Source organism: Trachypithecus francoisi, unplaced genomic scaffold (genome assembly GCF_009764315.1).
Source record: "Trachypithecus francoisi isolate TF-2019V2 unplaced genomic scaffold, Tfra_2.0 Lachesis_group5, whole genome shotgun sequence".
Taxonomy (NCBI): domain Eukaryota; kingdom Metazoa; phylum Chordata; class Mammalia; order Primates; family Cercopithecidae; genus Trachypithecus; species Trachypithecus francoisi.
The window spans coordinates 149,039,524-149,062,277 of NW_022681470.1; the positions used below are offsets into that span (position 1 = coordinate 149,039,524).

Here is a 22,754-nt window from a genome sequence, read left to right on the forward strand (position 1 = left end):
AGGAATCTCACAGTATGTGCTCTTTTGGGTCCATCCACAGTTTCTCCTCCTTTACTTTTTCCTCCTTACTCTTTATTTGTAAAGCAATCAGGTCTGTCATCCTGTGCAATTTATTTATCTTTTTTTTTTTTTGGGGGGGGGAGGGAGTTTCGCTCTTGTTGCCCAGGCTGGAGTGCAGTGGCACGATCTGGGCTAATTTTTTGTATTTTTTTTAGTAGAGACAGGGTTTCACAGTGTTAGCCAGGATGGTCTCGATCATCTGCCTTGGCCTTCCAAAGTGCTGCGATTACAGTCGTGAGCCAGCGTGCCAGCCTTTTTTATTTATTTATTTATTTTTTGAGACAGAGTAGAGTCTCACTCTGTTGCCTGGGCTGGAGTGCAGTGGAGTGGCTCTCTGCAACCTCTGCCTCCCAAATTCAAGCGATTCTTGTGTCTCAGCCTCCCGAGTAGCTGGGACTACAGGTGCACACCACCATGCCCAGCTGATTTTTGTATTTTTAGTAGAGATGGGATTTTGCCATGTTGGCCAGGCTGGTCTCAAACTCCTGACCTCAAGTGATCCACTGGCTTTGGCCTCTCAAAGTGCTGGGATTACAGGTGTGAGCCACTGTGCCCGGCCTCCCTGTTGCTCTTTCTTTCTTTTTATTTTAAAGATGGGTTTTCACCATGTTGCCCAAGCTGGCCTCAGACACCTGGACTCAAGTGATCTACCGGCCTTGGCCTCCCAAAGTGCTGGGATTATAGGCGTGAGCCCTCACGTCGGCCACCAGGCCTAATTTTAGAGAAGAGTAAACCGAGGCTAAGCAGGGGAAGGGGTTGCCCAGCCGAGGCTCCAGGACTGGGAGGGGCAGGTGGAAGAAGGCGGGGCAGGTGGAAGAAGGCTCGGACAGTGTTGATTTCCGCTATCCTCTGCCACCAAAAAGGACGTCCCCTCCCTCGCCACTACCCAGGCCTCAGTTACCCTGCCCGTGTCTCCTCGCCTCCCTGGGCTGGATTCCCGGCTCAGTCCGCAGCCCAGGTTCGGGACGCAGGTGTTGTAGTTGAGTTTTTGACTCCTCGCCTAGGTGTCCGTCCCCCCTGGAGCTAGATTTCTGGGTGTAGAGATCGTGGCCGGGCCCCGCCTCCCGCCTCAGTCTCCCTGTGCGTCCCCCCAGGGGCTGGATCCCCTTCCCGCGCGCCTGGGTTTCCGCGTTCGTTCCCGGCAGCCGGGAGGTGGGCGCCCCCGCCCCGCCGCGCAGCCCCAGGCCCCGCCCCTGCCCGCCTCCGGGCGCCCGTCACTTCCTGCACGGCCCGGTGAAGGCCCTGCCGGGCGGCGGCGGCGGTAGCAACAGCGTGCGAGTTATGGTCGCGCTGGAGAACCCCGAGTGCGGCCCGGAGGCGGCGGAGGGCACCGCGGGCGGGCGGCGGCTGCTGTGAGCGCGGGCGGTCGGGGCGCGGCGGGAGCCGTGGGGGTGGGATCCCTTCCCTGCGATCCTCTCCCCGCCTCCCCTCCCTCCCCTTCCTTCCCCTCGTTCCCCTCGCTCCCCTTCCAGGGCTTCCTGCTGTGGACCCCCAGGCTGGCGGGGGTCTTCATTGTTACCCAGTGGGGACACGCTCCTGGCGTGCCGGTGGCTCGCTGGGGGAGGGGACCGGGGTCCGCGTGCCCACTTACCCGTTCCGCCCCCCACTCCCCTGGTCCGCGCCCCCACTCCCGAGTACGCCCCCCCCACTCCCCGGTCCGCCCCCGACCCCCCAGGTCCTTCCCCCAACTCCCCGGTCCGTGCCCCCACTCTCCGGATCCGCCCCCCACTCCCCAGGTCCGCGCCGCCCACTCCCTGGTCCGCCCCCCACTACCCAGGTCCACGTCCCCACTACACCAGTCCGCTCCCTGACCCCCCCAGGTCCTCCCCCCAACTCCCCGGTCCGTGTCCCCACTCCCCGGTCCGCCCCCCCCGCTCCGGGTCCCTGACCCCACTCCAGTGTCCATCCCCCCACTCCTCGGTCCGCGCTCCGTCCTGGGTCCATCCCCCCACTCCCCGGGTCCACGCCCCCACTCCCGGGTCTGCCCCCCTCACTCCCCTGGTCCACGCCCTCACTCCTGGGTCAGTCCCCTGACTCCCCGGTCCGCTCCCTAACTCCCCGGTCCGCCCTCCCCCCCATCCCGGGCCGCGCCCCCATTCCCCGGGCCCCCGAGGTGCCAGCGACGGAGCCTCCCGCCAGAGGGTCGTGGGCCCCTGTCCGCAGGTCGAGGTTCACCCATGCGCTCCAGCCTGGTGCGGGCCCCACTTGCCCTCTGGGCTTGTCTGCGCCCCCTGCCTTTCCCGGCAGACCCGGCTCCTTGTTCTCCTTTGGGTAAATCCCCACAACCCTTGTGGGTTAAAACCTGGCAAGCAGGAGCCCGCACGTCCTTCGGGGGAACGTGGAAGCGGGGCTGTCTGTGCGGGAGTCACCTGTGTGTCACCCCGGCCCGCACAGGGACCCGGGGACCCAGGGTGCACCCCGGGGTCCGCGTTGGTGGGGGGCGAGGAGGCAGTGCGTGTTCCGTTCTTGCCTCTTCCGTGTGCGGAGGGCGCCACCTGGACAGATTAACTCTCCCGTGCCTCAGTTTCCCCTTCTGTAAAATGGGATAGTAAGTGGGGCCTCTTCTCCGAGTGGTGGGGGCTACCGAGCTAGCACTGGGGCAGGCCCAGCAAACGGGAGTGTCCATGGTCTCATTACTAATTATCGTTAATGTTTTATTCCTTATATTAGTAGTAGTAATATTCTGACATGGAGGCTTGCTCTGTAGCCCAGGCTGGAGTGCAGTGGGGGCAGTCTCAGCTCACTGCAACCTCCACCTCCGGGGTTCAAGTGATTCTTGTGCCTCAGCCTCCCGAGTAGCTGGGACTACAGGCACCCGCCACCACATCCAGCTAATTTTTGTATTTTTAGTAGAGACAGGGTTTCATCATGTTGGCCAGGATGGTCTTGATCTCCTGACCTCATGATCTGCCTGCCTCAGCCTCCCAAAGTTCTCAGATTACAGGCGTGAGCCAGGGCACCCGGCCTTTAGTATTATTTGTATTTATTTATTTGTTTGTTTGTTTTTTTGAGCCAGAGTCTCACTCTGTCGCCCGAACTGGAGTGCAGCAGTGCAATTTCGGCTTACTGCAAGCTCTGCCTCCCGGGTTCATGCCATTCTCCTGCCTCAGCCTCCCGAGTAGCTGGGACTACAGCTGCCCACCACCACACCCGGCGAATTTTTTTGTATTTTTAGTAGAGATGGGGTTTCACCGTGTTAGCCAGGATGGTCTTGATCTCTTGACCTCATGATCTGCCCGCTTTGGCCTCCCAAAGTGCTGGGATTACAGGCGTGAGCCACTGCACCAGGCCTAGTATTATTGGTGATAGGTGATAGAGTATTATCTCACTCTGTCACCCAGGCTGGAGTGCAGTGATTTGATCACCGCTCACTGCATCCTTCACCTTCCAGCTCAGGCAATCCTCCTGCCCTAGCCTCCTGAGTAGCTAGGACCACAGGTGTGCACCACCATGCCTGGCTTTTTTGTTTTGATACAGAGTTTTGCTTTTGTTGCCCAGGCTAGAGTGCAATGGTGCAATCTCGGCCCACTGCAACCTCCACCTCCTGGGTTCAAGCAATTCTCCTCCCTCAGCCTCCCTAGTAGCTGGGATTACAGGCATGTGCCACCACACCCAGCTATTTCTCCATGTTGGTCAGGCTGGTCTTGAACTCCCGACCTCAGGTGATCCACCCGCCTCCGCCTCCCAAAGTGCTAGGATGACAGGCGTGAGCCACTGTGCCCGGCCTGGCTAATTTTTTTATTTGTTGCAGAGATGAGGGTCTCACTATGTTGCCCAGGCTGGTCTAGAACTCCTGGACTCAATTGGCCTCACAAAGTGCTGGGATTACAGGCATGAGCCACAGCACCCACGTAATGTCTCTTCTAAGGGGGCCTTGAACCACCTGGAGTGGGCATTTACCCTCAAAATGGGCTCTTCCTGTGTCTTCTGTTTTTTTTGGGGGGGGGGTCTTGCTCTGTCGCCCAGGCTGGAGCGCAGTGGCACGATCTCCACTCACTGCAAACTTTGCCTGCCAGGTTCAAGGGATTCTCCTGCCTTGCTCTCCTGAGTAGCTGGGATTACAGGCATGTGCCACCACACCCAGCTAATTTTAGCAGCGACAGGATTTCACTGTGTTGGCCAGGCTGGTCTCAAACTCCTGACCTCAGGTGATCCACCTGCCTTGGCCTCCTAAAGTGCTGGGATTATAGGCGTGAGCCACCGCACCCGGCACCCTGGGTCCTCTTAAAGCCCAGGTGTAGTGACTCTTGTGTAACTTTGTAAACATACTCATGTTTCCGCTGTCAGCCCTCAGTAGCTGGGTGCTTACCTGCCAGCTGTGTCCTGGTGGGGGGTTGGAGACTGCTGGGGACTGCCCCAGTCTGCCCCACCCCAGGCTGAGTCACCTCCACCCTGAGCCCTGACTTCCTGGTAGACAAGTGGGTTCCTCTCTTGCTCTGTCTTGTGGGTTCCCGGGGGAGGGGCCAGTGCTGGGAAAGGTGTGTTTTTGCCCAAGGGACTGAGGGCAAAAAAAAAAAAAAGTTGCCCTCTCAAAATCTGCAAGGAGTAGAATTGGGAGTGGTCAGGAGGCCTGTTCCCCCAAACCCCAGCAGCTCCTCGGCTCGGGCTGCCTCCCACTCTGTAGACACACATCCTCGAGCCTTCGGGGTCCAGGAAGCCTCAGATACCCCCGCCGGGTCCTCAGTTTCCCCGTCTGTAAAGTGGTCTTGTCGAGTGGCGTGGGAAACAGAGGAAGCAGCCCTCGAGAAGTGTGTCAGTAGAAGTCTAGTTATTCGTTCCACAAAGAGGCAGCGAGCGCGGCTGCAGGCTGGGCACGGGCAGGGACGGGGGTGGAGGGGGAACCCTGTCTTGCTCTGTGGGCCGAGTGAACCAGTGATTAAGGAGCAAATAAGTAAACAGGCTGGGGCCTGTTGGTTTCCAGAGCTTCCTGGTAAGACTGATTGGGCGAGGTGGGGGGCAGGGCCGTTCCAGGGGGTGGTGAGCACAGAACGGAGGACGGAATAAGCAGGTGCATCAGGCAGAGACCGGGGCTCCCTGAGTTTGGGGCATTGTGCCGAGGGGCCTGTGGCTGGGCATGGGATTTTTTTTTTTTTTTTTTTTTTTGAGACAGAGTCTCGCTCTGTCACCCAAGCTGGAGTGCAGTGGCCAGATCTCAGCTCACTGCAAGCTCCGCCTCCCGGGTTCCCGCCATTCTCCTGCCTCAGCCTCCCGAGTAGCTGGGACTACAGGCGCCCGCCACCTTGCCTGGTTAGTTTTTTGTATTTTTTTAGTAGAGACGGGGTTTCACCGTGTTAGCCAGGATGGTCTCGATCTCCTGACCTTGTGATCCGCCCGCCTCGGCCTCCCAAAGTGCTGGGATTACAGGCTTGAGCCACCGCTCCCGGCCGGATTTTTTATTTTTGAGATGGTCTCATTCTGTCACCCAGGCTGGAGTGCAGTGGTACGATCTCAGCTCACTGCAGACGTCACCTCCTGGGTTCAAGTGATTCTCCTGCCTCAGTCTCCCGAGTAGCTGGGACCACAGGCACCCACCACCACGCCCGGATAACTTTTTTTTTTTTTTGTATTTTTAGTAGAGACAGTGGTTTCACCATGTTGGCCAGGCTGGTCTCGAACTCTTGGCCTCAAGTGATCCACCCATCTCAGCCTCCCGAAGTCCTGGGATTAGAAGTGTGAACCACGGCACCTGGCCAGGCATGGGGATTTTGATGTGGTCTGCCTGTTCCTTCCATTCCTGGAGGGGAGTGTTGATGACTCCCAGTCCCTACTGTCTACCCCAGAGGCCAGATGTTTTCTTGTTTTTGTTTTTTTGAGACAGAGTTTTGCTCTGTTGCCCAGGCTGCAGTGCAGTGGTGCGATCTCGGCTTGCTGCAACCTCCACCTCCCAGGTTCAAGTGATTCTCCTGCCTCAGCCTCCCAAGTAGTGGGGACTACAGGCACGCACCACCACTCCTCGCTAATTTTTTTTTTTTTTTTTTTTGAATTGGAGTCTCGCTCTGTCGCCCAGGCTGGAGTGCAGTGTCACCATCTCGGCTCACTGCAAGCTCCACCTCCCGAGTTCATGCCATTCTCCTGCCTCAGCCTCCTGAGCAGCTGGGACTACAGGCACCTGCCACCGTGCCCGGCTAATTTTTTGTATTTTTCATAGAGATGGGGTTTCACCGTGTTAGCCAAGATGGTCTCGATCTCCTGACCTCGTGATCCACCCGCCTCGGCCTCCCAAAGTGCTGGGATTACAGGCGTGAGCCACCGCACCAGGCAATTTTCGTATTTTTAGAAGAGACAGGGTTTCACCATGTTGGCCAGGATGGTCTTCATCTCTTGACCGCATAATCCACCCGCCTCAGCCTCCCAAAGTGCTAGGATGACAAGCTTGAAGATGTTTCTTAATTTCCTGCTGGAAACTGGTTGAAGTCAGCCAGCTCCATCCGATGGTGGGACTCGATTTCCAGTGCTCAGCTCAGCACTAGAGGCCCAGGGGAGGGTGGTGAGCCCTCAGATACCAACGGAAGCAGGAGCAGGCCCTTGTGCAACGCTAGGCCTAGGGGCAGCCAGGCCTGGCCCTGGGATGCTGGGCAGCCATGGGCTGTGCTGGAGCAGGGGAAGTACAAGGCAGGTCTTTGGGGGCCTGGAGGAGAGGTCTGTGGGGCTTTGGTCTGAGGGACGGTGAGGGAAGCAGGGTAGCTCTGGGGTTCTGAGTCAGACCCAGGTTCACATCCGGCTCCTTGTATTGTCTGGATGGTGACGGGGGACAGCCCCGCCTCTCCAAGCCTCAGATCCTTCATCTGTAACATGGGGTGATACCAGGCCCCTTGCTGGGAGGGTTTGAGCTATGTCACCAAGCCCCGCCCCCTCTGACTTCCCCGAGGACTCCCCTCGGATGTGACTTCTGTTATCTGTTATCGGCCCTGTCCAGCTGCTGGGGTGGAGATGTAGGCCCCAGGGCCTCGTGGAGGGGGGGCTGTTGGTGAATCGGGGGCATGGACGGAGTGCTCCGGCCTCAGGGAGGCAGCTTCAGGCTGATCCAGCTTCAGAGACGGTGGCTCCACATGGCCCTGTGTTCCCATCAAGTGCCTGTTGGCTGCTGTGCTCTGTGCTGAGGACATAGTCCACTACCTCCTTCTCCAGCTGTCCTCTTTGCAGCAATGGGAGCTTGGGCAGTGACTTTGTGCCTTGGTTGACAAATCTCTAGAATGGGGGCCGGGCACGGTGGCTCACGCCTGTAATCCCAGCACATTGGGAGGCTGAGACAGACGGATTACCAGGTCAGGAGATCGAGACCAGCCTGGCCAACATGGTGAAAGCCCGTCTCTACCAAAAATAAAAAATTAACCGGGCGTGGTGGTGGGCAGCTATAATCTCAGCTACTCAGGAGGCTGAGGCAGGAGACTCGGTTGAACCAGGGAGGTGGAGGTTGCAGTGAGCTGAGGTTGCACCACTGCACTCCAGCCTGGGCGACAGAGCGAGACTCCGTCTCAAAACAAAACAAAAAAACCCCAAATCTGTATAATGAGCATCAAAGTAATAGCACTTGCCTTCCGTGGGACAGTGCAGGTGACAGGAAATGAGCCCAACCTGGGGAAAATACTCAGTCCAGGGACACTGTGATGATCAACAGCAGTGTGGCATGGCTGAGGGGTGAGTTCCCTGTCATATGAGGAAAACAAGCAAGTGGTGGCTGAGATGAGGGGAATTCATCCCAGGCCCTTTTGGCTCTGAGTACCTCTCCCAGAACAGCTTGTTCCCACTTTTTGAGAGGGGGCTGAGGTTAAAGGTTGCAGGGTGGACCAGTCATGGTGGCTTACGCCTGTAATCCCAGCACTTTGGGAGGCTGAGGCAGGCGGATCACCTGAGGTCAGGAGTTCGAGACCAGCCTGGCTAACACGGTGAAACACCGTCTCTACTAAAAATACAAAAAGTAGCCGGGCGAGGTGGCAGGTGCCTGTAGTCCCAGCTACCCAGGAGGCTGAGGCAGGAGAGTGGCGTGAACCTGGGAGGCGGAGCTTGCAGTGAGCCGAGATCGCACCACTGCACTCCAGCCTGGGCGACAGAGCGAGACTCCATCTCAAAAAAAGGTGTCAGGGTGAAGCTTTGTAGCCAGGGTTCACACTCAGGGCTGAGATTCCAGGACCTGCACTAACACCATAGCCTGGCGAGGAGGCGGTTTCTGAGTTTCCAGGCTTGCCTGGGCTAGTGAGTTCTAATCACCTGGTCCAGGGTCGAAGGGTGACCCGTGCCTCTGCCTGCAGGTCCCTACTGGTGGGTACTTGTGCATATGTGAGATTTTGTTCTTATGAGTTTTCATAGATTTTTGCCACAGTCTGTGGAGACTGTGCTATTTACCTGCCTGTCCCCTTCCCACTTCAGTCAGCCCTGGGTCTCCTCAGCTTGCTTACTTTTTTTTTTTTTTTTGAGACAGAGTCTCACTCTGTGGCCCTGGCTGGAGTGCAGTGGCCGGATCTCAGCTCACTGCAAGCTCCGCCTCCCGGGTTCACACCATTCTCCTGCCTCAGCCTCCCGAGTAGCTGGGACTACAGGCGTCCGCCACCATGCCCGGCTAGTTTTTTGTATTTTTTAGTAGAGACGGGGTTTCACCATGTTAGCCAGGATGGTCTCGATCTCCTGACCTCGTGATCCGCCCGTCTCGGCCTCCCAAAGTGCTGGGATTACAGGCTTGAGCCACTGCGCCCGGCTGCTTTTTTTTTTTTTTTTGAGACAGTCTCACTCTGTCTCCCAGGCTGCAGTGCAATGGCACAATCTCAGCTCTCTGCAACCTCCACCTCCTGGGTTCAAGTGATTCTCCTGCCTCAGCCTCCTGAGTAGCTAGGATTACAGGTGCTTGCCACCATGCCTGGCTAAATGTTTTTTTTTTTTTTGAGACGGAGTTTCACTCTTGTTGCCCAGGCCGGAGTGCAATGGCATGATCTTGGCTCACTGCAACCTCCGTCTCCCGCGATCAAGCGATTCTCTCCTGCCTCAGCCTCCTGAATAGCTGGGATTACAGGCACGTGCCATCATGCCTGGCTAATTTTTGTATTTTTAGTAGAGATGAGGTGTCTTCATGTTGGTCAGGCTGGTTTCGAACTCCCCACCTCAGGAGATCCGCCCCCCGCCCCCCAGCTTCCCAAGTATTGGGATTACAGGCGTGAGCCACTGTGCCCAGCCTACTTTTTTTTTTTTTTTTGAGACCAATTCTGGCTCTGTTGACCAGGCTGGAGTGCAGTGGCACAGTCTTGGCTCACTGCAACCTCTGCTTCCCAGGTTCAAGCGATTCTCCTGCCTCAACCTCCTGCGTAACTGGAATTACAGGTGTGTGCCACCACGTCCGGCTCATTTTTGTATTTTTAGTAGAGATGGGGTTTCACCATGTTGGCCAGGGTGGTCTTGAACTCCTGACCTCAACTGATCCACCCGCCTGGGCCTCCCAAAGTGCTGGGAACACAGGCATGAGCCACCACGCCCGGCCAATCAGCATGTGTACTTTTGATTGAGATGTAACAGCTGGTCTGTAAAGTGCCTAGACTTAAGGCTTGAGGACTCTTTACATGCGTGTGGACCCTGGCAAGCACTGATCTCATTTCTGAGCCCCTTGACTACATTTTTTTTTTTTTTTGAGACAGAGTCTTGCTCTGTCACCCAGGCTGGAGTGCAGTGGTGTGATCTCAGCCCACCGCAGCCTCCACCTTCTGGGCTCAAGTGATGCTCCGGCCTCAGCCTCCTGAGTAGCAGGGACCACTGTGTTGCCCAGGCTGGTCTTGAACTCTTGGCCTCAAGCTATCCTTCCTCCTCAGCTTCCCAAAGCTCTGGGATTACAGGCATGAGCCACTGCGCCCGGCTTCCCTCGAGTGAATCTTGTCTCAACTGGCCTGGAGTTTCCAAGCGTTTTCCAGTCTTTTGGGGGTTGCAGGGGTGGGGTGGGTCGCTTTTAATTTTTGTGTTGGGAACTGTGGATGCTATTAGGGATTTTGGACTATGGGCTCTCTTGGAATCACGGAATTTTTTTTTTTTTTTTTTTTTTTTGAGACGGAGTCTCGCTCTGCCGCCCAGGCTGGAGTGCAGTGGCCGGGTCTCAGCTCACTGCAAGCTCCGCCTCCTGGGTTCACGCCATTCTCCTGTCTCAGCCTCCCAAGCAGCTGGGACTACAGGCGCCCGCCATGTCGCCCGGCTAGTTTTTGTATTTTTAGTAGAGACGGGGTTTCACCATGTTAGCCAGGATGGTCTCGATCTCCTGACCTCGTGATCCGCCCGTCTCGGCCTCCCAAAGTGCTGGGATTACAGGCTTGAGCCACCGCGCCCGGCCGGCGGAATCACGGAATTTTATTAAGGATTGATTTGGTGGTTATTTTTTAAGTGTCTCCTGTGTACCAGGCATGGCTGTGAGTGCCGGGGGTGGGGGTTACAGCCAGCCAGCAAACCCAGGCCGCCTGTGCAAAGGTGGGAGGAGGGACTGGAAATGGTGATTTGGAAGCAGCAGCAGCCAGGAGGTGCCACGGTGGGGCCGGAACAGAATGTGCTTCAGGCGGGGAGGAGTTAGGAGATAAGGGTGGAGGGATCCTGGTACCCTCAGACCGTGGAGTCCAAGGCCAGCCCTGTGCTGTGGGGGTTTCTGAGCCCAGTGGAGCTCTGCGGCCTATGATCTGAGGCTGACCAAGCAAGCGTTACGGTTTGTTTGTTTGTTTTTTGAGACCGAGTCTCTCTCTTGCCCAGGCTGGAGTGCAGTGGCGCCATCTCGGCTCACCGCAAGCTCCGCCTCCCGGGTTTACGCCATTCTCCTGCCTCAGCCTCCCGAGTAGCTGGGACTACAGGTGCTGCCACCTCGCCCGGCTAGTTTTTTTGTAGTTTTTTTTAGTAGAGACGGGGTTTCACCATGTTAGCCAGGATGGTCTCGATCTCCTGACCTCATGATCCGCCCGCCTCGGCCTCCCAAAGTGCTGGGATTACGGGCATGAGCCACCGCGCCCGGCCTGTTTGTTTTGGGAAATGGTCTTGCTCTGTTGTCCAGGCTGGAGTGCGGTATTGCAGTCACAGCTCACTGCAGCCTCAAACTGCCCAGGCTCAAGGGATCCACCCACCTTGGGCTCCCAAAGTGCTGGGATTACGTGAGTCCCCGCGCCCGGCCTGTGTGGTTTTTCCTTGCCAGAAAAGTCCCCATCCAAGAGCCCTTCCCCCAGCCCGGTTCCCAGGTGCCGGGTGGCTGCTGTGCTCGCCTGCCTCGCCCCCCCGCCCCCCTAACCACCGCCCGCTTCCCGGGTGGCTGCCTAATCCCCCCACACTGAGTGGCTGGGCCCTTGGATCCTCCGTGGGAGGCCCAGCTGTGACAGCTAATCCATCTCCACAATTAATGCCATTTGCTCTGGCCAAGCCTATTAGCTCTGCGGGGGCCGCTCCAGCCCCACTCTCATCCTGGCCCCGGGGCGGGGCACATTAAGGGAGAGGTGGGGGCGCCCAGGCATCACCTGGAGCTTCTGGGGCTGTTTTCTGGCTCCTCTGCTGCAGGGGGTCGGGGATGTGGATAAAATCAAGTGTCTTGACTCTGTTTCTGAAGGAGGCAGTTCACATCCCAAAGGCTGTGGGCCTTGCTGGCTTAGACCCAACACCTCCAACACTGGGGTCGGGGGTGGACGGCAGCTTTTCTTGGTCATTTACCTGCTGTGTGACTTTGGGCAAGTGTCTTCACTTTTCTGAGCCTCAGTTTACTAATCTGTCATCACAGGTTTTTTTGTTTTGTTTTTTTCTTTTTGGAGACAGGGTCTTACTCTGTCGCCCAGGCTGGAGTGCAGTGGCGTGATCTCAGCTCACTGCAACCTCTGCCTCCTGGGTTCAAGCAATTCTCTCACCTCAGCCTACTGAGTAAGCTGAGATTACAGATGCACACCACCACCCCTGGTTAATTTTTGTATTTTTTTGGTAGTGACAGGGTTTCACCATGTTGGCCAGGCTGGTCTTGAACTTCTGACCTCAAGTGATCCACCCACGTTGGCCTCCCAAAGTGCTGGGATTACAGGCATGAGCCAATGTACCTGACCTAATTTTTTTTTTTTTTGGGGGGGCAGTCTTGCTCTGTTGCCCAGGCTGGAGTGCAGTGGTGCCATCACGCCAACCTCGACCTCCTGGACTTAAGTGATCCTCCTGCCTCAGGTCCGAGTAGCTGGGACTACAGGCATGTACCAGCACACTGGTTAATTTTTAAATTATTATTATTATTATTTTGTAGAGACAGAAAACAAATAGTCTTATTTTTGTTCACAGTCTCGCTATGTTGCTCAGGCTGGTCTTGAATTCCTGAGCTCAAGCGGTCCGCCGGCCTCAACCTCCCACAGTGCTGGGATCACAGGCATGAGCCACCCCACCTGGCCCGTCACCACAATTGTGTCTGCCTCCTGGGTGACGTGAGGATGAAACAAAATAGGATTTTAAGGGCTCAGGACTCCACACACCGTAGGGGTGAGCTCTCCATCGCTGGGAGAAACCAAGCGGGCTATGGCCGTGGTAGGGCTCTTCTAGGAGATCCTGGCTGGCCTTGGCCCTGAGGACCACCCCTGCCCCGGCCCACAGGCCCCTTCCCGGCTGCCTGCCTGCCCTAGCCAGCTCCCAGGTGAAGAGACTGTCGGCTTCCAGGCGGAAACAGCACTTTATCAACCAGGCAGTGCGGAACTCAGACCTCGTGCCCAAGGCCAAGGGCCGGAAGAGCCTCCAGCGCCTGGAGAACAGTGAGCAGCGGTCAGGAGGCGCCTCTTGGGGGCTCCTGGGCCTTGTAGAATGGCGTGCATGTTGGTGTTATCTGATACCCCTCCCATGAGCTGGGCCTGGGCAGGGCTGGGGACCCAAAGAGGTGTCAGCTGTAGGCCAGGGGATCATATATAAATAGAGCCAGACACAGGTGCCCCCTGGACTCTTGGATCAGGGCTGGGTGGGAGGGCGACCCGGGCATTGGAGCTGGGGCTTTAAAGGATATGTAGGAGTTTGACAAGCCAGAACCTGGACTCTAGCTGGTTTCTGTGGCTTCTGGGGAAGACAGTTGGAGCATGGAGGTGGGGAGGCTGAGATGACAGAAAGAGAGGAAGGCTAGTTATTGAGTCCCCATGGTGCCGGAGGTCCCGAATGCCACCGTGGCCCAGAGAGCATCTGTTTCCACCCAGCCCAGTACCTCCTGACCCTGCTGGAGACAGACGGGGGCCCACCTGGCCTGGACGATGGGGACTTGGCGCCCCCTGCATCACCGGGCATCTTTGCCGAGGCCTGCAGCAATGGCCACCTACGTGGAGGTGCGGCCCCCGACCCCCTCTCTTCCTCCACGCGGCCCCCCCCCCCCCCCCCCCCCCCCGCAGCTCCTAATTGGTTTCCTACAGCCAGGCCATCGCCTGTGCCCGTTCCCCCTCCAGGAGCACCCGCCCACTTCTGGTCTCCTAATGAAGGCCCCTCTGTCTCCTTCGGGGTCCCCAGATCAGGCCAGAATCCTCACCCCACCCCTGGAACCTTCGAGCTCCTGGATTCATCTGCCCAACACGTTTGGGAACCCTCCATCCATTGCGGGAACGTTTCACCTCAATCCCCCCCAGCCCGAGACAGCTGGGCCCATTCCGGCTCCCCGCTTCCTTGCGCTCAGCTCAGGGCCCAACACAAGCCCCTCAGTGGACAGAGGTGACCGCAGGAGCACGTCCACGTGCTTGGCGGCCTTCCGTGCCCATTTGCCCGGGGATGTCAGCCGTCAGCCCAGCTTGGTGTCTCATGGCAAGCCTGCCTCCCTGCCTCTCTTCCAGGTCTGGAACGATTTCATGAACCGCTCTGGGGAGGAGCAGGAGCGCGTTCTTCGCTACCTGGAGGATGAGGGCAGGAGCAAGACGCGGAGGAGAGGCCCTGGCCGTGGGGAGGACCGCAGGAGGGTGCGGGCCAGGCTGGGGCGGTTGTGGGTGGGCAGGACATGGGTGGGGTGGGGCCTGGGGTTGGGTGGGGCTGGGAGGGGCAGGATATGGATGAGGTATGGGCGGGGCCTGGAGTGGGTTGGCCCTAGTGTGTGGGTGGGGCCAGGGCATGGATGGGGTGGGGCCTGGGGGGTGGGGCCGGGATGGGGGGCAGGATATGGATGGGGTGTCGGCGGGGCCTGGGGTGGGTTGGAGCTAGTGTGTGGGTGGGGCCAGAGTATGGATAGGGACAGGGCAATGGGGTGCGTGGGGCCAGGATGGTGGAGTAGGATATGGATGGGGTAAGACATGGGGTGGGTGTGGCCAGGATGCGGGGGCAGGATCTGGATGGCAGTGGGTAGGAGTGGGGCCTGGAGATGGATGAGGATGGGGCAGGCTGGCTTGTGTGGGCCTGGAGTGGGTGGGGCCTCATGTGTAGCTGGGGCAAACATACAGGTGAGGGTAGGGCCAGCTGGATGGGTTGGGGTCTGGGCCTCGTGTGGGTAGGGCCTGCTGGCTGTCTGGGTGGGGCCACAGTATCGGTGAAGGTGTGGTTTGGTGGACCAGAGAGGCCAAGGCACAGATGGGCGTGGTCCTCCTCGGGTGGGCGTGGTCTGGCAGGTGGGCAGGGCCAGGACGAGCGCCCCAAGACTGCCCCGTTCCCCCACTCCTGCAGAGGACCCCGCCTATACGCCCCGTGAGTGCTTCCAGCGCATCAGCCGGCGTCTGCGAGCAGTCCTCAAGCGCAGCCGCATCCCCATGGTGAGTGCCGGAGTGCCAGGCCTCGCCTTTCTACCCGCCTGGCCTTTTTTGAAGGCCCGTTTCCCAGGCACAGGTTCTCACCCGGTGCAGGTCGTGTCAGGGGAAACAGGGCAGGATACAGGCAGCCGGACCAGGGCGCTAGGTAGGAGGGCGGGGCAACGAAGGCGGGCACTGTGGGGTGTGTAGGAGTTCCCTCCGCGGAAGGCACAGGCAGGAGGTGGCATGGTGGCCTCAGAGACAGTTAAGCAGCCTCACGTGGTGGATCAGGGGTCATGTTCGAGCCCAGCGCTGTGGGCTCCTGGGGGGCCTGGACCTCCCTGGCCCCCATCCAAAGGCCCCGCAGTGCCCTAACCACTGGGCCGCCCTCCCCAGGAAACGCTGGAGACCTGGGAGGAGCGGCTGCTTCAGTTCTTCTCCGTGTCCCCCCAGGCCGTGTACACAGCCATGCTGGACAACAGGTAAGGGGGGACGGCCAGGTGGGCAGACCCTCCCAGGCTGCAGCCCCTGCACGGTGCTCACTGCCGGTTTCCCACAGCTTTGAGAGGCTCCTGCTGCACGCCGTCTGCCAGTACATGGACCTCATCTCGGCCAGTAAGCGCCAGTGGCCCCCAAGACCCCAAGTTGGCCAGCAGCTCAACCTGGGAAGGTGGCCAGGGTCCCAGGGTCCTGGTTCCTCAGAGTGGGGCTTGGTGGGGAGGTGGGGAAGGGGGCTGGAGTGGGGACGCTACGAACTCAAGGGTGGCAGTGGGACCCTGCCTTGAATTCACCAGAGCTCCCTGCGTATCTGGCCCCACGCAGGGGGCCACAGACACAACCAGGCTGCTGGACACAGACACCCTTCCATCTACATCTTCGGGGCCTGGGGTGGGGGTGATGAAGCCTGACTTTGAGGGACCTCGCAGAGCCAGAGATAAGATGGGAGGGCACAGTGTCTGGAAGGTTCTCATTTACCCCTGGGGCCTCCTGCATACCACACATGGGACCTCAGGCGAGATCCCCTACTGGCCCCTGGGTTCCACTTTTCCAATGAGGCGCAGTCTCAGAACTCACCCCCCTAGTGAGGGTCTGTGCAGGCGCCTGCTGGCCCCAGGCACCCCATCTGGTCCTGAGCCTCTCACACCTATCTCTGCCACCCGCCTGGAGTTGCTGAGGTGATGGTTTCCATGGCAACCTGACGATGCCTCCCCCTGTTCCCTCTGTGGGAGATGCAGCCCCCATGCCTGCCTCTGTTCAGAACATCGGGCCTTGGCTGGGGGTGCGGGGCTTGGAGCTTGGTGGGTGTGGAGCTGTGGTCACCCTTCTGTGTGACGCAGAAGAGGAGGGGTCCCAGCAAGATGGGGAGTAGAGGATGGAGGTCCCCAGCAAAGGGGACTGCTGAGGCACAGAGCTCACATGGGACATGGCTTGTTTTTGTTGTGTTTGTGTTGGTTGGTTTTTTTGTTTTTTTTTGAGACAGAGTCTCACTCTGTTGCCCAGGCTGGAGTGCAGTGGCATAATCTTTGCCCACTGCAACCTCCACCTCTGGGTTCAAGCAGTTCTCCTGCCTCAGCCTCCTGAGTAGCTGGGATCACAGGTGCACACCACCACACCCGGCTAATTTTTTTGTTTTGTTTTGTTTTGTTTTGTTTTGAGACGGAGTCTCACTCTGTCGTCCAGGCTGGAGTGCAGTGGCCGGATCTCAGCTCACTGCAAGCTCCGCCTCCCGGGTTCACGCCATTCTCCTGCCTCAGCCTCCCGAGTAGCTGGGACTACAGGAGCCCGCCACCTCGCCCAGCTAGTTTTTTGTATTTTTTTAGTAGAGACGGGGTTTCACCATGTTAGCCAGGATGTTCTCGATCTCCTGACCTCGTGATCCGCCCATCTTGGCCTCCCAAAGTGCTGGGATTACAGGCTTGAGCCACCGCGCCCGGCCAATTTTGTATTTTTAGTGAAGACAGGGTTTCTTTCTTTTCTTTTTTTTTTTTAACGGAGTCTTGCTCTGTTGCCCAGGCTGGAGTGCAGTGGCACAATCTCCACTCACTGCACGCTCCGCCTGTCGGGTTCACGTCATTCTCCTGCCTCAGCCTCCCAAGTAGCTGGGACTACAGACGCAGCCACCACGCCCAGCTAGTGTTTTATATTTTTAGTAGAGACGGGGTTTCATTGTGTTAGCCAGGATGGTCTCTCTCCTGACCTCGTGATCCGCCCTCCTCGGCCTCCCAAAGTGCTGGGATTACAGGCGTGAGCCACCGCGCCCGGCCCTAGAGACGGGGTTTCCCCATGTTGGTCAGGCTGGTCTCGAACTCTTGACCTCAGATGATCCGCCTACCTTGGCCTCCCACAGTGCTGGGATTACAGGCGTGAGCCACTGCGCCTGGCCAGGTCATTCATTTTTTGCAGTGAGGGGGAGATGGGGAAGGGGAGGCTGGTGGGAGCTGGACCACTCAGGGCCTGGGTGCCTCAAAGCCACCTCTGCAGGGCAGGGAGCCTGGGGGGAGGCCGCACACTCCGCCAGGCCAGCGTGTGAGTGGCCATATGGCCTTAAGCCCGGTGTTTTTCAGGGTCCTCATCCGCACAGTGGAATGAGTGACAGTGGAGAGTGAGATGGGCCCGATGAGAGCGCTTCTGTAGGGAGCCTTAGGCGTTCTTGTGAGCCAGGCTCCAGGACGTCAGGGGCTTAGGGCCAACCAGGCCGCAGTGACCAGCACACACCAGCTGGCGGTGACCTCCCGGGGAAGAAATGAGGGCGGTCTGGGTCCGAGGCACCTCTACCTGCCTCGGCTCTCGAATTCCTCCCATTCTTGTCCCCGTTGGTTTCTTCTGCAGGTGCCGACCTGGAGGGGAAGCGGCAGATGAAGGTCAGTAATCGGCACCTGGATTTCCTGCCTCCAGGGCTGCTCCTGTCGGCCTACCTGGAGCAGCACAGCTGATGGTGGCCCCGTGGAGACCGCGCTGCCGCCTCGCCCAGCCACCAAGCCCTCCGATACCTTCGGCTAAAATATCTTTCATATTTTTAGAATGGGTCCTTGGAAACCTTTTCTGCTTGGGGTGGTCTCTCTCACTCTGCCCCCTCCTCATGCAGCTCTTGGCAGTCAACAGACGCTGGCGGCTGGGGCTGCCCATGCCATCCCAGCTCCAAGCTTCCTGTTCCGGGACTTGTATTTGGGTGGAGAGACCTGATCTGGGCATGTTCCTGTTTCTTCATCATTTAGCTTTTCTGGCCCAGTCTGAAGCTCAAGTGAGGAGGGGGAGGCTGGGTTTTTATCACTTTTAATGAATTTGGTGTGATTTGTTGTAGATTTTTAAATTTCCCTTTTGGAGAGAAAAACCAAAAAAACTCGCCCCACTGGTAAAGCATGGGTCTTGGTCCAAGCCCCTGCTCAGCCCCTCCCAGTTTTTAGCTTGAATGAGGGTGGGGTCTCTGGGACCCGGCCCCTCATGCCAGTAGCATCTTGTGTTGTGTGTGTGTGTGTGCGCGCACGTATGCCCTGAGACCCAGGACAGAAGCTGCAGTCCTAAGAGCTGGTTTTATCCTCGTCATTCTGCGTGCCCTTCCCCACACCACCTGTGTCAGGGCTCAGGGTTGCCTGCTTTATACGAGCCCCCCTCCTTTCCTCCCCTCCTTCATACTGGGGGTCCAGGACTTCCAGCCAGAAGCCTCTGCCCTTGCACTACTTTGTCAGTCCCCCCGTCCCGTGTCCCCCTGTCCCACAGCCTGGCACCTGCCTGATAGCTCCTGTGTCCCCATGCTGGTCCTCCTGGCCCAGGCTGCAGGAGCCAGGCTGGGGAGGCCTCCTACCCCCTCGCTGCGTGTGGGTTATTGTGTTTTGGGGGAAAGTGGGGAATTTAATAAATTTCTGGTGCTCTGGCCTCAGGGTGTGTGAGTTTTTCTTCAGGGCAGGGCCGGGCGCTCAGTAGGTCCTGGCCACCAAGGGCTACAGGTGCCTCCCTGGCTCCTCTGCCCTCGGATGCCTGGGTTCAAATCCCGTTTCTGCTGGGCCGGGCGCGGTGGCTCAAGCCTGTAATCCCAGCACTTTGGGAGGCCAAGACGGGCGGATCACAAGGTCAGGAGATCGAGACCATCCTGGCGAACACGGTGAAACCCCGTCTCTACTAAAAAATACAAAAAAGTAGCCGGGCGAGGTGGCGGGCGCCTGTAGTCCCAGCTACTCGGGAGGCTGAGGCAGGAGAATGGAGTGAACCCGGGAGGCGGAGCTTGCAGTGAGCTGAGATCCGGCCATTGCACTCCAGCCCGGGCCACAGAGCGAGACTCCGTCTCAAAAAAAAAAAAAAAAAGAAAAAAAAAATCCCGTTTCTGCTACACGCCTGCCGTGTGACCTTGGGTGAGTGGCTCGTGTGAGTGCCTTGGGGCCCCTGAAATGGAGGGTATCACACAAGGGGCTTGAAATGACAGAAGGCCAGCGAGTCGCTCACGCCTGTGATCCCAGCACCTTGGGAGGCCAAGGCAGGAGGATCACTTGAGCCCAGGAGTTTGAAACCAGCCAGGGCAACATAGCAAGACCCTGTCTCTACAAAACTTTAGCAGGGTTGGCTGGGTGTGGTGGCTCACACCTGTAATCCCAGCACGTTGGGGACACCGAGGCGGGTGGATCACAAGGTCAGGAGTTCAAGACCACCCTGACCAACATGGAGAAACCCCATCTCTACTAAAAATGCAAAATTAACCGGGCGCGGTGGTGTGAGCCTGTAATGCCAGCTACTCAGGAGGCTGAGGCAGGAGAATCACTTGAACCCAGCTGGTGGAGGCTGCAGTGAGCTGAGATCACACCATTGCACTCCAGCCTGGGCAACAAGAGCAAAACTCTGTCACACACACAAAAAAAAAATTAGCAGGGCGTCGTGTGTGCCTGTAGTCCCAGCTACTTGGGAGGCTGAGGTGGGAGGATCACTTGAGTCTGGGAGGCTGAGGCTGCAGTGAGCTGAGACCGTGCCGCTGCACTTCAGCCTAGGTATGGAGGAAGACCCTATGTCAAAGAAAAACAAAAGGGAAATCTACCCTCTCACAATGCTGGAGATAGAAGTCAGAGGTGAAGGTGTCTGCAGGGCAGTGCTCCCTCCAGAGTCTCGAGGGGAGGAGCCTTCCTGCCTCTCCCGGTTTCTGGGGACTTCGTGTGTCCATGGCTTGTGGCCACATTGCTGCAGTCTTGTCTCCAAGTGGCCATTTTCCGTGTGTGTTATGTCTTGTCTTGACATTGTCCTTCCCTCACGTGTCTGTGCCCAAATATCCCTCTCTATGACGCCCGTCATTGAGTTAGGCCCACGCTAATCACCTCCTTTTAACCTGATTACCTCTGGAAAGACCCTGTTTTCTTTTTTTTTTTTTCTTTTTCTTTTTTTTTTTTGAGACGGAGTTTCACTCTGTCACCCAGGCTGGAGTGCAGTGGCCGGATCTCAGCTCACTGCAAGCTCCGCCTCCCGGGTTCACGCCATTCTCCTGCCTCAGCCTCCCGAGTAGCTGGGACTACAGGCGCCCGCCACCTCGCCCGGCTACTTTTTTGTATTTTTAGTAGAGACAGGGTTTCACCATGTTAGCCAGGATGGTCTCGATCTCCTGACCTCATGATCCGCCCGTCTCGGCCTCCCAAAGTGCTGGGATTACAGGCTTGAGCTACCGCGCCCGGCCAAGACCCTGTTTTCAAATAAGGTCACATTCTGAGTTCAACCTCTTTTTTTTTTTTTTTTTGAGACGGAGTCTCGCTCTGTCGCCCAGGCTGGAGTGCAGTGGCCGGATCTCAGCTCACTGCAAGCTCCGCCTCCCAGGTTCACGCCATTCTCCTGGAGTGGTGTGATCCCAGCTCACTGTAGCCTCGACCTTCCGGACTCAAGTGATTCTCCCACTTTTGCCTCCCGAGTAACTGGGCCTGCAAGTGTGCATCACCCCACCTGGCTATTTTGCTCTGTCCCCCAGGCTGGAGCGCAGTGGCGCGATCTCAGCTCACTGCAACCTCCACTTCCCGGGTTCAAGTGATTCTCCTGCCTCAGCCTCCCAAGTAGCTGGGACTACAGGCATGTGTCACCATGCCCAGCTAATTTTTTTTGTATTTTTAGTAGAGATCGGGTTTCACCATGTTGGCCAGACTGGTGTCGAACTCCTGTTCTCAGGTGATCCGCCTGCCTCAGCCTCCCAAAGTTCAGGGATTAGAGGCCTGATCCACCTCACCCAGCGCCCCCTTCTCCCCAGCCCCACTAATTTTTAATTTTTTTGTAGAGACGGGGTCTGGCTATGTTTTCCAGGCTGTTCTCGAACTCAAGCTGTCCTCCGACCTCATCCTCCCAAAGTTCTGGGATTATAGGTGTGCACCACCACACCTGGGCCCCTGAGAACGCTAAACCCCTACCTGCTGCCTGGGAATGGGGATTTTCTGTAGTGTCACTGTGTGGCCCTCTTGGGGAACTGCACCCTGATCCAGAAAAAACACTCTGATATTTGGGCCATTGTTAACTTGTAATTTTAGAACAGTTTTATATTTGCAGAATTCTTGCAAAAATCATGCAGTGAGGTCGCGGTGGCTCACGCCTATAATCTCAGCACTTTGGGAGCCAGGGTGGGAGGACGGCTTGAGACCTGGAGTTTGAGATCAGCCTGGGCAACATAGTGAGACCCCATCTGTATTAAAATTTTAAAAAACAGGCCGGGCGCCGTGGCTCACGCCTGTAATCCCAGCACTTTGCAAGACTGAGGCAAGCAGATCAGGAGGTCAAGAGATTGAGACCATTCTGGCCAACATGGTGAAACCCTGTCTCTACTAAAAATACAAGAATTAGTTGGGCGTGGTAGTGCACGCCTGTAGTGCCAGCTACTTGGGAGACTGAGGCAGGAGAATTGCTTGAGCCTGGAAGGCGGAGGTGGCAGTGAGCCAAGATCGCGCTACTGCACTCCAGCCTGGGCCACAAAGCAAGATCCTGTCTCAAAAAAAATAAAAATAGGGCCGGGCGTGGTGGCTCACGCCTGTAATCCCAGCACCTTGGGAGGCCGAGGCGGGTGGATCACGAGGTCAGGAGATCGAGACCATCCTGACTAACACGGTGAGACCCGCCCCACCTCGTCTCCACTGAAAATACAAAAAATTAGCCGGGCGTGGTGGCGGGCGTCTGTAGTCCCAGCTACACGGGAGGCTGAGCCAGGAGAATGGCGGGAACCCGGGAGGCGGAGCTTGCAGTGAGCCGAGATCACGCCACTGCACTCCAGCCTGGGCGACAGAGCGAGACTCAGCTTAAAAATAAAAATAAAAATAAAAATAAAACGGAAGAGCACAACATCCATTGCATTAAACTGGCTTTTGGAGGAGGAGGTGGGAATGGGGTTGGAAGTAGGAATACTCAACGGGGTCCGTGACTTTGCTTACAGGAGCCTCAGTTTCCCCACTCTTGGACATTAGAAAATGGAAGAAAGCCTGGGCAAAGGGGCTCACGCCTGTAATCCCAACACTCTGGGAGGCCGAGACGGGCGGATCAGGAGGTCGGGAGATCGAGACCACCCTGGCCAACGTGGGGAAACCCCGTCTCTACCAAAAATACAAACATTAGCCGGGCGTGGTGGCGGGGGCCTGTAATCCCAGTTACTCGGGTGGCTGAGGCAGGAGGATTGCTTGAACCCGGGAGGCGGAGGTTACCACGAGCCAAGATCGCGCCATTGCACTCCAGCCTGGGCAACAGGGCGAGACTCCGTCGTGGGGGGAAGAAAAAAGGGAAAAAAAATATGGAACGCTTCACGAATTTGCGTGTCATCCTTGCGCAGGGGCCATGCTAATCTTCTCTGTATCGTTCCAATTTTAGTATATGTGCTGCCGAAGCGAGCACGACATTCCAGTCCCACTACCAGCTATTTATAGCCCCCGGAGGAAATTTCTGTACACATAGGGCGACTTAGCTCCACTGCTCTAGAGATTCAACTTCTATTTGTATTAGTCCAATGTGTAACGCAACTAACTCAGTTATTAACTGGAGTTGAGAAAGTGCTCGTTATTCTACCAAATATAGCTACAGTGGCTGCTGGGAATTACTGGGAATGCTCGTATGCAAATATACCCG

At 57.4% G+C, this 22,754-nt stretch overlaps 1 protein-coding gene and 1 non-coding gene across 2 annotated transcripts; one reads left to right on the top strand and one right to left on the bottom strand.

Moving 5' to 3' along the window:
• Positions 1 to 1,254: 1,254 nt before the first annotated feature.
• On the top strand, positions 1,255 to 18,572 carry R3HDM4 (R3H domain containing 4). The gene is given in 9 exon segments (XM_033197832.1): positions 1,255 to 1,412; positions 12,616 to 12,770; positions 13,200 to 13,309; positions 13,311 to 13,325; positions 13,821 to 13,942; positions 14,636 to 14,723; positions 15,096 to 15,181; positions 15,259 to 15,314; positions 17,529 to 18,572. Coding segments are annotated over 9 exon segments (807 nt in total). The 5' UTR covers positions 1,255 to 1,341; the 3' UTR covers positions 17,633 to 18,572.
• Positions 18,573 to 22,416: 3,844 nt separating this feature from the next.
• On the bottom strand, positions 22,417 to 22,523 carry LOC117076935. Its single transcript, XR_004434546.1, has one exon. It is a non-coding gene; the product is annotated as a U6 spliceosomal RNA (small nuclear RNA).
• Between the last annotated feature and the right edge of the window lie 231 nt (positions 22,524 to 22,754).